At 43.2% G+C, this 14,938-nt stretch overlaps 1 protein-coding gene across 1 annotated transcript; it reads right to left on the minus strand.

Annotated features, from left to right (window-relative positions):
* Window positions 1-7,318: 7,318 nt before the first annotated feature.
* Window positions 7,319-14,091, minus strand: Toll-7 (Toll-like receptor 7). The gene has a single exon (XM_072894021.1). It carries the CDS (start codon window positions 13,294-13,296, stop codon window positions 8,893-8,895), a length of 4,404 nt encoding a protein of 1,467 aa, XP_072750122.1. The 5' UTR covers window positions 13,297-14,091; the 3' UTR covers window positions 7,319-8,892.
* Between the last annotated feature and the right edge of the window lie 847 nt (window positions 14,092-14,938).

Here is a 14,938-nt window from a genome sequence, read left to right on the forward strand (position 1 = left end):
GTATTAATATATTAAATTCGTAATTACATAATTATTACATAGTTTCAAAGTTTCTCTCTCTCTCTCTCTCAAATTATAAATGTTTAAAATAATATAGCGTGTGTGTGTGTGTTTGCCTAGAAATAAAATATTTTTCCTTGCCGCAAATGAACAACTAACAACAAGTAAATTTTACACATTGTAGAAGAAGGCGTAAACGACTCGTATAGTGCATAAAATTCTGTCAGACAGACAGGTTCGCGAAGGGAGGACAGACAGGTACGGGTGGTGACGGAATAAACGCGGGGCAACAACTCGACAAGGGGGTAAATATGCGACAACTTAGCGTCCGCGTATAAATCTAACAACGCTCACGGTGACAGGTCACGCAGCGCGGAACCTTCCAGTTTAGATCGCTGCCCGTTCGCCTACCTCCATAGGCGCCGCGACGAGGACGGCCAAGTTACTCTAAGACCGGGGGAACAGAGAGAAGGTGAAAAGAGTGTATATGCATTGCGAACAATTTTTAAGTCTCTTTCTCTCTCTCTCTCTCTATCGGAATTTAAGGAAATTTTCTTTGCGTTTCCATCTAACAATAAGTAAGTAGGTCAGATAAAATAAATTGAAAAAATAATAATCTATATAAAAAAGTTGTAAAGTGTACTATATATATACGTAGAATATTAATAAATCTGTAAAAGAGAAATGTAAACTTTTTTTTTCTTTAATCTGCTGCAATTAAAAGTATCATACTTTCTTACATTACGTTCTTTATAAAATGTATATCGAATATGAAAAAATGGTGTGGTCAGATAAATAAAGTACACGTATATACGTTTTGTATATAAGTAAATTGTACATATATTGTACACTTATCTTGTATATATATGTATAATTCTTGTGTATTGCAATTTAAAAAAATTGTTCATCTTTAGCACATTGTATATATCCGATATCAATAAGTTGCAGGTATATATATGTATATTGCCAAACAAATATAAAGTTTATAATATCTTGTATACAAATAAATTAAAAATAATATTTATGTGTGAAAAAAAAAAAAAATTAATCCGAGAAATACCAAATTTGAAAAGAGAAGTAAAACTGTTCCGCATTATCTTATCTTCATTTATTTTTAATTTCGAAATGTACTCGTAAAAGCACGGCTTTCATTTTCAAGCGTTGTGCGATATCGAAATAAAAAAAGTTTTTACTTCAACATGCTGTGACTCTCTCTTTCTTTCTCTCTTTCTCTCTCTCTCTCTCTCTCTCTCTCTCTCTCTCTCTCTCTCTCTCTCTCTCTCTCTCTCTCTAATCAGTCAAGTTATAAAAATAAAAGTTGTGAGTATGACTAGTAGAAATAAATAAAGAATGTGTAAAACGTGTAAAGAAAATGGCATATATAATTCACGGTACAAAATATGATATCGATATTGCGATAAACTACATATTATACAATAATCAGCATCTTTTGTCAAATTTTTTATCTTTTATTGGAAAATCGCGTCACCACACGTAGTTGGTTCGCCAACTTTTTACTTACGATTGTCTCTACGCCTGTGTGTGTGTGTGTGGTGTGGTTCTTATCCAAACTCAGTTTGCTCAACTGATTAATTGTAAAGAGCCACCCGCACCCCGCGCCCCGCGCCCCGCGCGTCGACAACGGTCGCGTATTCGCGTACTCGCGTACGAGCGAGCGAGCGAGCAAGCAAACGAAGACGTACGAGCGGTACGAACGCTTTCCGTGTTGCGTGGGCGGTCGAGTGTTTGTCGGACGGGAAGGGTTGAGAGCGAACGCTCTCGTGATAAGGGCGAAGAGTCGGCCGCGCGCGCGATTGATGTCGTGGATAAGGGTAGACAATAATCTTTTAATAGAATTGAAGAAACGAAAGGACGAGCGTGCGATGATCGCGTGGTCTACAGTTTCCACGGATACCTAAACTACTAGCCGACGCTAACACGGACAACGATATCGACATCGATATCGATATTCACATCGAAGAGCGACGAAATGTGCAGATAGCAGATCGCATGTAGACACGTGGTGTGCGCGCTTCGTTCCTCTTGAGGTAGCAGCTCTCCGTAACAGTGTGTCGTACAGTAGCTCGTAACGGTATATCGTTAAAGGAACGAGCAAAAGAGAAAGACCGAAAGAAAGAAAAAGACGGTCAAATCACCCTCAAAGAGGGTGCAAATTTATTATGAGGAAAAAAGGAGGGGGGGGGGGGAGAGAGAGAAACGAGGCCGTGACAATGGTGATGGTAGTTTTGCGCGAAATTACTGGGTTTGCCAGTACCACGTTTAAGCAGGCGCGCGGGTGCGCGAAGCGGGAAAAGGAGGTAAGAGAAGGATGCAACTTGACGTGTACGGAGTACGGTGACGGAAAGAATGGGAAAGCGCGGGGAAAAGGGAGCGGAAGGACACGGGAGGGCGACTATGTTGCATGCGTGCGAAGCGAGCTAGCGCGATGGCGCAGGTGGCGGAAACACGGAGGGGGGGGGGGAAGGGGGCAGGCAAGAGAAGGGTAGAAAAGGGAGGAGGCGGTATCGCGAGAACGAGGAACGGGGCACGGGGCACGGGGCATGCGGGGTAACGAGAATCGCGCGCTAAAGTTCTCTCTCTGCAAACATGGCAGTCGTCACGCAAGTCACAAAACCCGCACACGATATCTCGCTCGACTTTACCTCGCTACAGGAAAACGACGTCCGGGTGTACATGTATATGTATGTATATCCGTGCGCGAGAGACGGCGACGTGTCACACGCAACGAGTCCGCGAACGAGCGTAGCTCGGCATCATCGGCTATCGTTCATTCGTGCATGGTGTGTGTGTGTGTGTGTGTGTGTGTGTGTGTGTGTGTGTGTGTGTGTGTGTGTGTGTGTGTGTGTGTGTGTGTGTGTGTGTGTGTGTGTGTGTGTGTGTGTGTGTGTGTGTGCGCGCGTGTGTTTGTGAGAGAGAGAGAGAGAGAGGCGGGGGAGAGAGGGAGGGGGAGGAGAGAGAGAGAGGAGAGGAGACGACAAACAGATTTAAAGTGCGCGCATGCGTTCTCATCGGATAGACAGGTAGGTAGGTAGGTAGGTAGGTAGGTAGGTAGGTAGGTAGGTAGGTAGGTAGATAGGTAGGTAGGTAGGTTGGTAGGTAGGTAGATAGGTAGATAGGTAGGTAGGTAGGTAGGTAGGTAGGTAGGTAAAATTTTTTTTACACCTTTCGTGCCCCTTTTTTCGCCCTTTTAAACGATTGTAAACGTGAGCGGGCGCGTTCTCCTAAAAACGATTTAATCAGCGCGACACGACTTGAGAGAATCGAAATCAGTGGATCGAGAATCTTGTCTTCTCGATCGGTGCAGCGATTAAAGTGGTAGAGGTTTAATCGGCCAACGGATCCAAAATGTGCGCGGGATAGATCAGAAAATGTATTTGGTCCTCTCGCTGATTATCGAGCTGATTATCGAGCACGTGGCTTAATGTCTGATTTACAGAAAAGATTTATAACAACGTCGAATAAACATTTATAGCCATATTTCTACCAACATTTTGAAGAAAAGTAAACAAATGGTTCTCGCGTTCTCGCGTTATTTCTTTCCGAAGGATAAAAGAGGTGAGCGATTTGAAGGTGTTACTTGATTTATTTTCCCTTCTACTATGATGGTGCATTTCGCGGCATTAACTGTCTCATCTTTCCAGCCACATTCTCTAGGCATAATCGTCGCGAACGCGTAAATTGCTACTAATTATAATACAAAGTTTGTTTGTAAATGTGAAAGACATTATCGCACGATATTTTGTTACGTTAGTTAAAAGTTTATTCTATTAGTTGTACATTATGTGCGTTATTAAGCGTAATAATTGTAATAATTTTGCACGCGATTACGATTTAATTGAAATCATCACCTGCCTAAATTTACATAAAATTCAAAAGTATTCAAAATTCAAAACACGGTTTGTTTGGATATATTTAGCCTCTTCGTCGAAGAATAGAGCATCTTGTTAAATCGACGAGATCTGTCACCGATTGTAGTCGTTAAAATCGGACGCTTTGTCAAGGCCGACGATCATAGCCCTGAATTGCGTTTCGCAACAACGACCCAAATAACAAACTTGACGCCGACGCCTGGCTTGGCGCCCAACCCTTTCTCGATACCCGGTGAAAGGTGTTCTCGCGAATATCTCGAGGACACTCGAGTGTATTACCACGGGTTCTGTTCTCTTTCTCTCGCGTCAAGTTGTATCTGCGCCGATATATCGTTGACGAGAGAGAAAGAGATGTTAAGAACTTGAGAGAGAATTTTCACATTTTCAAAATAAGAAATCTGTTTTTTTTTCCTTTTTTTACAACATTGAAAGATTAATTTTCACGTAGAAAATAACGGTACGAGTAAACAGCCGTAAGAATACTATCCTTCTTGTTTATGTAAAAAATATAATTTTAACAAGATTACACGTCAAGAACGAGCTACATTTCGGAAATGTCGAAATTTTCTTAAATCTGACAATGAATGTATTTATAAACGTAATGATTATATATTATAAACTCATTAATGCGACGAGAGCTCTCTTTCTCTTTCTCTCTCTCTCTCTCTCTCTCTCTCTCTATCATAGTAATTTAACTAATATTATACACGTCAAGTTTGTGCCTTTTTTGACGTCTTGATAAACAAGAGTAGTTATTATAAACGCCATCTAATACCAACTAATAAATAATGTTACAAATATGTATATAGATTTATTGTTGGCAATATTTTTTTGACGTAACTGCGTGCCGAGTATATATTACACAGGCGTTCATACGAAGGAAAAGAAAGGCAAACTGTTACATAATAATTTGACGAATATTATATGTATAATATTTTTACTTTGATTTACTAAAGAAATCAGTGCTCTAATAATTAATAGATGGAAAGAGATAATTATATTTCGGATTGAAAATATATGATTTGAGCTAGTTGCGAAAAGTGTACTCGCAAATTATAGGCGAATCATGTTCCTCGATGTGTATCCGATAGTAAGAAGGCGGAAAGAAGGCGGAAAGAAGGCGTTGTGTCGGATATAAGGATACAAGGAAAAAGCTATCGCGCCTATCGGACCTATCGGACCTATCGGACCTATCGGGTCTATGGGGCGCGCGCGCGCGCGAGACGGTGGAAATCGGCACTCGGGACTCGATCGTCATGATATACCGCAAGGATGGAGATCATAGAGGCGATCCTACACAGCCTAGATCCGATGATGGCGTGGCTTGGCGCGGCTTGGCGCGGCTTGGCGCGGTGCGCCCGGCAGCTACGCGTTGCAAATAATTACAGCCGTCCTCTTACATTCCATAGCAAGGCGGGCAAACTGGTTCCGAGCGCGGCCACTTGCGCTAGGATACGAAGAGATCCGTGGAGAGGAAACCATATTTCTTCAAGTATCACATACGTGTTTTTCGCGTACCGTCTTACATGGCACCCACGACAGAGAAATCACGATAATATTGTACCGTGTAGGAGTTTCCATGATAATTGCGTCCATAAATAAAGAATGCTGTTCAAGTTATCGTGCCGTTAGTGTATTTTCTTTTCATTTAAAACTAGTGTTATATTTCCCTTGCAAATTTGATAAAAAACCTAAGAATATATTTTACATTTTTAACGTTAAACTTTTGATAATTATTTTGAATTTTTTTTTTCAGATTTTATTAATCTATATTTACATGTATATTGATATTATTATTAGGATGAAATATATTTCATTGGAATAGACGCGCAAAATCAATCTATATACATATATGTATAAATTTATTTTTGAAATTGGAACAAAATCCGCTTCAAATTATATATAATTATCTGAATGATAAGAGAAAGAAGATGTCCTTGTTTAATCAAGCTTAATCATTCCGATCTCTTTAATTTCCAATATACAGTTACAGATTTTTTAATTTCTCTCTCTTTCTATTTCTAAAAAGAGAATATGTATGGTATAAAATTGAATAGTTGGAAAAAAAACTACATATTGTGAATCTTCGACGGCCCATCATACGCGCGATATCCCTGGTATTTACACTCGGTCGCGAAAAGATTTTGCAAATAACAGAAATATACACCTTCGCGGGTATGGTCCGCTATGGCGGTCGTAGGCGCATTAATAATGTAAGTGTGCAGATGGTGTGCAGTGAGTGCGCGGCGCCGCTGACTAGGATCAATGTTCCGTTCGCGATCTATATAGCCGGTACGCGGCCACGCGCCACGATATATAGGTAACGATAGAGAGAGAGAGAGAGAGAGAGAGAGAGAGAGAGAGAGAGAGAGAGGTGTATGGTGTATGTACGTGAAACAACGCGATTGCTCGCTCTTCCTCTTTCACCGTGCTCGTATAATGCATTTACGCGAATATTTTAACCAATCGTAGCGCAAAATTTCCATATGGAAATAAGTTCTCTTTTTCTTTGTTTCTTTCTTTCTCTCTCGCTCTCGCTCTCTCTCTCTCTCTCTCTCTCTCTCTTTCTCGATCGATTTGAATTTGGTCACAACTCGATTCGCGAGAAAAAAAAAAAAAAAAACAACTTTAAAAACTTGTTCTTTCAAAGGAAAGACACTCTTTTACAAAGTTACATTCATTCCTTCTATTTTCACGTAAGCTCGATATTATACCTATATCATTCTTGTTTAGAAAGTTTAAAGCATATTTTTTAGAAATTTTTTATTAATAAATAATTATTATTATTTTATTAATTATTAATTTTTAGTTCGGGACAAAAGTCTATCTATAATTTTATCGTGTCCAGCGATAAATAAAAGATAAAATATATACAATATTTTGTCACATTAATCTCACATTTGAATGAGAATTAGAATAACGAATTACGAATATTGATATATATTCGTAAAATGAGAAAATTTGTCTCAAGTTATTAACTCCTCTTATTTTCAATTTCCTTTTTCCAACTCTTATTTTCCTTATTTTCAAATGCGCCATATTAGATTGTTCCTACATACTCGTTTGTATGAAATAATATAATATAATATAAGTAAACATTTTACGAATAACAAAATTCTCGATACAATGCTACACAATGATAGATAAAGATTAAAGTTGAATGGAGATTGTTAAATTCACTCATTTACTGGGCGCATATCGCTTTTGTGCATATACACCTACATATCTATAAAAATACAGCACATGTACATATAAATTTTATAAATATAACTGTAAATTTGCAAATTACCTTTTCTACATTACGACTTACGACATATTAAATTATATATAGAATTTTCACCCGAATATTCAGCGACAACTTAAAAATTGTTTAAAGTTTTCATCTGTCGTTATCAAAATTGAGATATCAGGCATATATTGCGAAGATATAAATAATAACGTATTTTATAAATTTATTTACATGGTTTAAATAAATCAAGTATACAGTTAAGAGTTTCGTGATACATGCGCAAACATTTGCACGTTTTGCTCTCGACGGATCGCAGGCGCATACCTCTCGTTTTTGTTTCTCACTCTTCATTTCTTACCCTCTCTTTCACGCGACAAACAATATCTTACACGAGGCGCAGCAATAAAGGGTATGTATTCAATATACATATTTACATATCGTACAATCACACTTTGTTCCTTCTTATTTCGCGGACATATAAAATTACAAAAAGTCGCTCACTTTGAAATCGAAAATTCAGAAATTCAAATTAGCATCATAATTCTATAACACGGCGAGCGCGAATGTAACGCGTGTCAATAACCATGTATATATTTACACATGCACCTCCCCCCCCCCCCCACACACACACACACACACACACACACACACAAAATGTACATTGCAATACAAATGTGTATTGCATAGTAGCGTATTTACATGGGTTTGCAATAAGTAGAGAGAGAATAAGTATTTACACAAGAGTGAAATCGACCGCGAAAGGGACAGCTTGACGAGATTTATACACGATCACGCGAGACAATATTCTTGCGCTCTATTGCTCGCCGAAAAATCATCGAATGAAATAAACAAAGTATCTTTCAAAACTATTGGCTTTAATGACGATTTATTTTTATACATATAAATTGTAAGCTGATTCGTATTCTCAGAAAAATTATAAATTTGATTTTTAATATTCAATATCAAATGGAGAAAGTAAAGAAATTATTTCTTAATAGATTTTTCAAAATAAATTAAGACTATAATGATATAAAGAGAAATCACATATGAAAGTTTAAATGCAATATTAGAAACTGAATCTTTTTTCATCTCAAGTTTTTAATTCGTAGAAATTTTCAATTCGCAATAAAATATAATTGTAAAACTTACGACTTATATCAACATTTTTGTTGTAAAAAAATTAATTTTGTACATAAAGAAATAATCAAAAACTATTAGTACACCCAAACGAAACGTATTCTCGCGAGTTTAGACCGCGTCATTTAGAAATTCGCAATCATTCTGAGGATGCGCATACGCGCAGCAAAAGGAGAGATTTTATTATTATGTCAAACAAAGTGAAGAAAGGTGGAAAAATAAATAATACACGAAAAGGAGTCGGAAGAAAGATGCGTCAATCGCATGTTATAATGACAAAAAATAAAAAGTTGTCGTGTATCGTCAATAGAAGAAAAAAAAAAAAAAAAAAAAAAAAAAAAAGGATAATCCGTTATCACATCTCCAAAGTCTCCACAGATAATTACAATACATAGACACTCTGTCCCTTTCTTTTCGCGACAACGTCTCTAACAGTTATGTACACGTGTTTCACGGGGATTTTTAACCCCCGATATGCGTCCAGCGTTTTCGAGAATTCTGTCGAAATCGCGGATCGACGTTGAGGTCGCGATGATGATGTCACGATCGAATCACGAATGCAAGATTCAGCACAACCTTTCGAGAATACGGGCTACCTTATCGTTAAATCGGCAGTCAAATCGGCGACACAATGAACTAAACTAGATAGGCCTGTCCAGAGGAAGGCGGGGGCGGCGATGGCGGCGGTTGCTGTTGCCTCCAGGCGCTCCTCTCGAGGGTGGAATAGTCCGAGTCAATGGACGAGTAAATATGCTCGGACAGCGGTCTTCTGTGCTCCTCGCCGATGCCGGTGTTGGCTGTAGCGGTAGCGGTCGTGATGAGATTACCGGCCGGCAACGCATCTCGGTAGGCGTGATTGACCGTCAGTCTAGGTTGTGCCGGCGACGATAAAAGCGGCTGCGGTGATGGCTGTTGTTGTTGTTGTTGTTGTTGTTGTTGTTGTTGTTGTTGCTGCGATAATATGGGAGAAAGCGGAGCACCACATGAGTAAGCGGGTGGCGCGTGTTGCAGCATCAGCGCCGAAGAGGCGTCCTTGAAGAGCGCAGCGCGTTGACCACCGCGCAAAGTCGAAACGCCGCTCTTCTCGAGACTACCGATGCCACCGTCCAGCGTATAAGTGTTGATGTTACGTTTATAAACCAGTGGCGAGGATTTACTTTCAACGGCTACATTAGCAGCGGCGACGGCGGTAGCGCTAGTGGTATTAGTTGCGATAATGGCGGCGGTCGTGGACGGCGGTATGGCATATCTCAATCGTTCCCAAAATCTTTTCTCACCCCATGTAAGTATAAGTGCCGCACTTCTCAGATAAGGCCGTAACTCAGGATCGCGTTCAATCTCGACACCGACGTGACCAGCTTGTATAATGATCAGCTGGGAGGCACGACCGCGCAGAGCCTCGTGTAGTGCTGCGCGGAACTCGAAGCGCGACCATTCAGTCTGAAGGAAGTCGCGAGTTAGAACAATTAACACGCGTCGGGACGCATCCACCGCCTCAAGCACCGCAGGCGCGGGCGCGGAAGCGCGTAAAATGCAAGGCAAATCCCGGTGATGGAGGCAGAGTCTCAAATTGACGGCGCCGTGTTCCAGCTCAACTGCCAATGATCGCAATACAAAGTCCTCGTCGTTCGGACTGTAACAAACGTAACAGTCGTACACGCGATCGCGATCAGCATCGCAGCAGCCTGCGGCCATGGCAGCCGCAGAGCCCATAGTCGTCGTTGTTACCACGGTCTTGCCGGATTTGGCGCGTAAAAAACGCAATCCGTACTTGGAATATGCCCAAGCACCGACAGGTTCGCGAAACACGAAAGCGAGTACTATTATCACCAAGAGAACGAGGACAGCCGAAAGAGTGGCAGCCACTAAGGGCAGATAATCCGATACCATGATACTTTCGATTACGCCGCCCTGGGAGAAGTAGTCCGAACAAGCGGTCTCATTGACGTTGAGACGACGCCTATAGGCCGTCTGCCTGGCATCGCCGCTGTAATAACACCATACATCGCTGGCATCGATGACTTTGTGCGCGTTGTCCGATACCCAGGAAGACAACTCTTGCAGAAACTTGCAGCGACAAGACCACGGATTGCCACCCAGTGACAGCTCGACCAATCGGGCGTTGAGAGTGACCTGCCATACAGGGAACGTCACCAGTCGATTGCCGTGCAATCGAAGAATCTCGAGCGATCGTAGGGGCAGGAATGTAAGATTTCCGATAAAGCCAACCGCATTGTTTTGCAAATAGAGCTCGCGCAAGTGCGACAATCGTTCAAATTCGAAGCCTTTGAGCTCACGTATCCGATTGTCCTCGAGATGAAGAATCTGCAAGTTATTGAGACCATTAAACGTGCGATTCTGAATGGACTCGATACCACTGGCGTTTACATATAACACGCGCATGTTCTTGCGGCCGATGAAGGCGTGATTCTGCAGCTCTCGCAATACATTGCCGTCTAGGTATACTTCAGTTGCGTCCATTGGTATCCTACGCGGAATCTCCTCGGCCCCAAGACCCGAGCAATCAACCGCATTCGTGTTCCACGTGCGGTCGTTGTAACACTTGCAGCCGGCCGGACATGTCATCTCACAGTCGCAGGCGTCAAAATCGCAACAGTGGCACAGAGCAAAACAGTGTGCCTCGTAACGGCATAGGAATTGCTCCGAGCGGGCGCTCGAAGCCGGTACAATGGCAACTCCTCGTGGCCCAGAGGTACGGCACATAGCGTTGTCGAGATCCATGACACGCGGATATTCCCTCGTCGAAGTCTGATTGTTAATGGCCGGCAGCCAGTCCATGGAACAGTTACAATTGAACGGGTTGCCTCCGATGTAGAATTCTGGCAGAGGCTTACTCTCCGGCACTTTGGTCAGCAGTAGCGACGTCAATTCCATCGTCTCGATCATGTTGGCATACATGTCTACCCGGGTGAGATTCACTTTGTCGGCGAACGTATTGGGTCGTACGGTGCTGATATAATTATTGTTGATAAATAATAACTCGACACTATCCGGCACAGACAACGGCGACAGTTCCGTAATGCGATTATGACTGGCATCCAATGTTCGCACCTTCGAGTCACGAATCTTGTAATAATTGCCGAGGCTCTCGATAAAGTTGCCATGAATGTCGAGCCACTTGAGATTACCCGGTATGAAGGCATAATCGAACCATTCTATGTGGTTCTCTGATAGATTTAGCAGCAGTAGACTGGTGATACTGGTAAACACGCCATTTATGTCCGACAAAAAATTACCATCGAGGCGAATAGCTTCGAGTCTGATGTTGCGTTCAAATGCATGCCTCTCCACGTGTTGCACTTTGTTACGAGCCAGATTGAGAATTTGCAGATTCGGCAGGTCCCAAAGCATGCCGCGCGTCAGATTTCCAATGTCGTTGCCGATCAGACGGAGACCGGTGAGTTGGTGGAGATTGCGGAAAGAGCCATTGTGGAATTCGTTGATCCGGTTCTCACCTAGGTCCAGGGTCTTGAGGAAGGCGAGATCGCGTAACGCGTCCGGCACAATGGTAAGCTCGTTGCCGCTTAGATCCAATTCCTTGAGATCGGAACAGTTGCGAAATGCCATGGTGTCGATGCTCGCGATCGAGTTTCCCGACATGGTTAGACGATTTAGGACAAAAAGACCGTTAAAAAGCTGTGCTCCCACACTGTGAAGTTTGTTGTCGGATAGCTCAAGAGTGTGGAGATTATAGAGCGGCAAAAAGGCGTTACTCTCGATACGATCGATCGAATTGTTGCGTAAATCGAGAATCTGCAAGAAAAACAGGTCCTTAAACATGCGGGCGTCGATGTGCGTCAGTTGATTGTACGACAGATCGAGCACGATGAGACGAATTAGGCCGAGAAAGGTGGTCTCGTCGACGCGATCGCTGCCGAGGCGATTGTTGGCGAGATTTAAAACCAGCAGCTGCTCGAGACGGGTAAACACGCCCCGCGGCAAGTCGCGTAGCCCATTGTGCGCCAGGTGTATTTCCCGCAGGTCACGCGTGCTGGCAAACAGGTCCTCGGGCAAAGAGTCTAGAGCATTATAGCTGGCATTGAAGGTGCGCAGCACTGTAAGTCCGTCCAAGGCATTCTTGCTGATCTCGGTGATCACATTGCGTTGCAGGTGCAGCTCTTGCAATTGTCGTAGACTCACTAGCGGCCCGTCCTCGGACAGTCGTCGGATTTCGTTGCGCGACAGATCCAAAATCCGAACATCGGCGCGGCAGGACTCGGCATCGATACCGCGTACCTTCAAACCAATGTCACCGACATCGCGAATACGGTTACCGGTGAGATTGAGAGTCTGTAAGTTATCCAATTCACAAAGCAAATTGGGCGGCAACGCTAGCACATTGCTTTCAACGATTTCGAGAGTGTGGAGCTCGCGAAGACCTAGAAGAGAGCGCGGCGCGAATTCCAAATATCTGGCGGCGCCCCAGGCAGCGTTGAAGGTTTGCACGACGAGTCGTTTGAGTTCGAGCAATGGTTGAAATGCACCGTCTGGTATTCGCAACACTTTGCAGCCGTGGACGTGCAATTCGTGCAAACTAGCGAGCCGCTGCCAGCTCTGCGCATTCAGGCTGCTCTCGAAATGATGTACGTCGCTGCAGCGAATCCGCAATCTAAGCGCGCCGTCCAGTGACGGCGCTAGAGCGACTATTGCCGTGGGATCTAGCACGCGAAGAGCGCAATCCGCCGAGCGGGTGTCATTACCGGCCTCATTGGTCCACCGGCAGGAAGCCGCAGCTGGACCAGGATGCGTTGACATTAGTAGCAACAGCAGTAGTGGCAGCGTCGTCGCGAGTAGGCGGCGCGATGGTGCGGCCGCGGTTGCCAACGACGACGACGACGACGACGACGACGACGACGACGACGACGACGACGATGACGACGACAACGACGACGACGACGACGACGACGATGACGACGACGACGACGACGACGCTGCCGTCGTCGTTGTCGTTATTATTGTAGTAGTCGCCGTCGTCGTTGCCATTGCCGTCGTGACGACACCACTTTTCGCCGTCGTCATGTCGCGCCGCGTTTTCACGAAGAATGAGCTACCCTTTCAACGTCGAGTCGGAGAAAGGGGGCAGCAACGACGACAACGCTCGTTCCAGTAATCTCAGGGTAATCAGCGATCTTTCTCTTCTTTCTCTTTCATTCACGCAAGTGGCACATGTATATACAACGAGCAATACACAACAGCACAACGATAACGGAAAGGACGATGAAGACGATGAGGACGACGAAGACGACGACGATGACGACGATGACGACAACGACGACTTCACACGCACGTCACATACACACGCGCAGCTTACGGAAAGGAGCGCGCGCGCGCGCGCGCGCGCTCACGCACCTCGTATCACGTATCAAACGCGGAGCGGCCCATTTCCCTCGCCCTTTATCCGCGGACTGGCCACCACTGTGAGCCACCTCGTTGCTGTTCCGGAAAATGCTACACCGTCACTCCCGTCACCCGCGCTTCCACCAAACCAAGTCCTCGTCAAAGCTTGTGTTTGTTTATCGTCAGTTTTGTTCGCACGTTAAGCTTTTCTCCTCTCTCGCGTGAAAGATATCATTATCGATATTTAATCCTGCGGGATAGCAGTGCGCGCGCGTTTCCGTTTTCTCGTATTCGCCGCGCGTGAATCAATCCTTCTGATCTCGTCTCACGATTGTGCACGATGACGAGAATGTTCTTTCGACAAATGATCAGCGAAGACAGGCTACATATGAGCACGAGCGTTCAAAGCACTCGTGCTGCACCGTCGCGCGCGCACTCGCCTCGCATCGAGCACCAGCACTGAATCCAGTCGTAAACGCCTGAGCGCGCATCATCGGCATTCTCGACCGTTGCGGCCTCCAGCCTTTTTGATGGCGCTTGAGGGCGCCACTTTACTAGACTTGTCGAAAACTGATGAAGCAGATCAGAGAGAGACAATAATTGACAAGATTGGGGAGTTTATTCTAGAAATAATATTTTTTTTTTCATAAAGTAACCGAGAATCTTTTTTCGTTGTATTTAAATTTTTAAGAGTCAATAGACAGAAGAGATTATCGGAATTTTTATCGATATAATCGCCAACTACAGATTTTAAATTTTCACTTTAAAACACACACACACCCACACCCACACACACACACACACACATATATACACACACACACACACATATATATATATATATATATATATATAGAGAGAGAGAGAGAGAGAGAGAGTTGCATCAAAGTCATAATGATAATATAATCACTATACTAACACAAAAATTATTAATTGCTAAAAAACAATCTTCTTAAATGAAAGGTTAAAGTAAAATCGTACTGATTGCGTGAGAGGTAGATTTACTATGTTCCTAATCTGTTGGTATCTATATTGATTCTTTGGTGCGCATATTCATAATTTGTTCTTATATATGTACAAGAGCATTTGATTGGTTAGGTAGAATTTTAGGGCATATCCATACGAATTTGTATAAATGCACAATACATATGTCCCAAAAAAGCAACCAATCATTGGTCTAGTATAAAAAAGGTAAGAATATGGCATCCTATACGTTAGAAATTTGGTTAAAGCTATCCACACGCAAATTGACACAAGTTGCATATGCATAGCATAAGACGGCTGGACCAATAAGCATCAAGTATTAATCAATATGGCAATTTAA

Source organism: Anoplolepis gracilipes, chromosome 6 (genome assembly GCF_047496725.1).
Source record: "Anoplolepis gracilipes chromosome 6, ASM4749672v1, whole genome shotgun sequence".
In the NCBI taxonomy this organism is placed as follows: Eukaryota; Metazoa; Arthropoda; class Insecta; order Hymenoptera; family Formicidae; genus Anoplolepis; species Anoplolepis gracilipes.

Bases quoted from the DNA above. Each gene is read 5' to 3' on its own strand.
- Toll-7 (XM_072894021.1), bottom strand. From the start codon at position 13,296: ATGACGACGGCGAAAAGTGGTGTCGTCACGACGGCAATGGCAACGACG.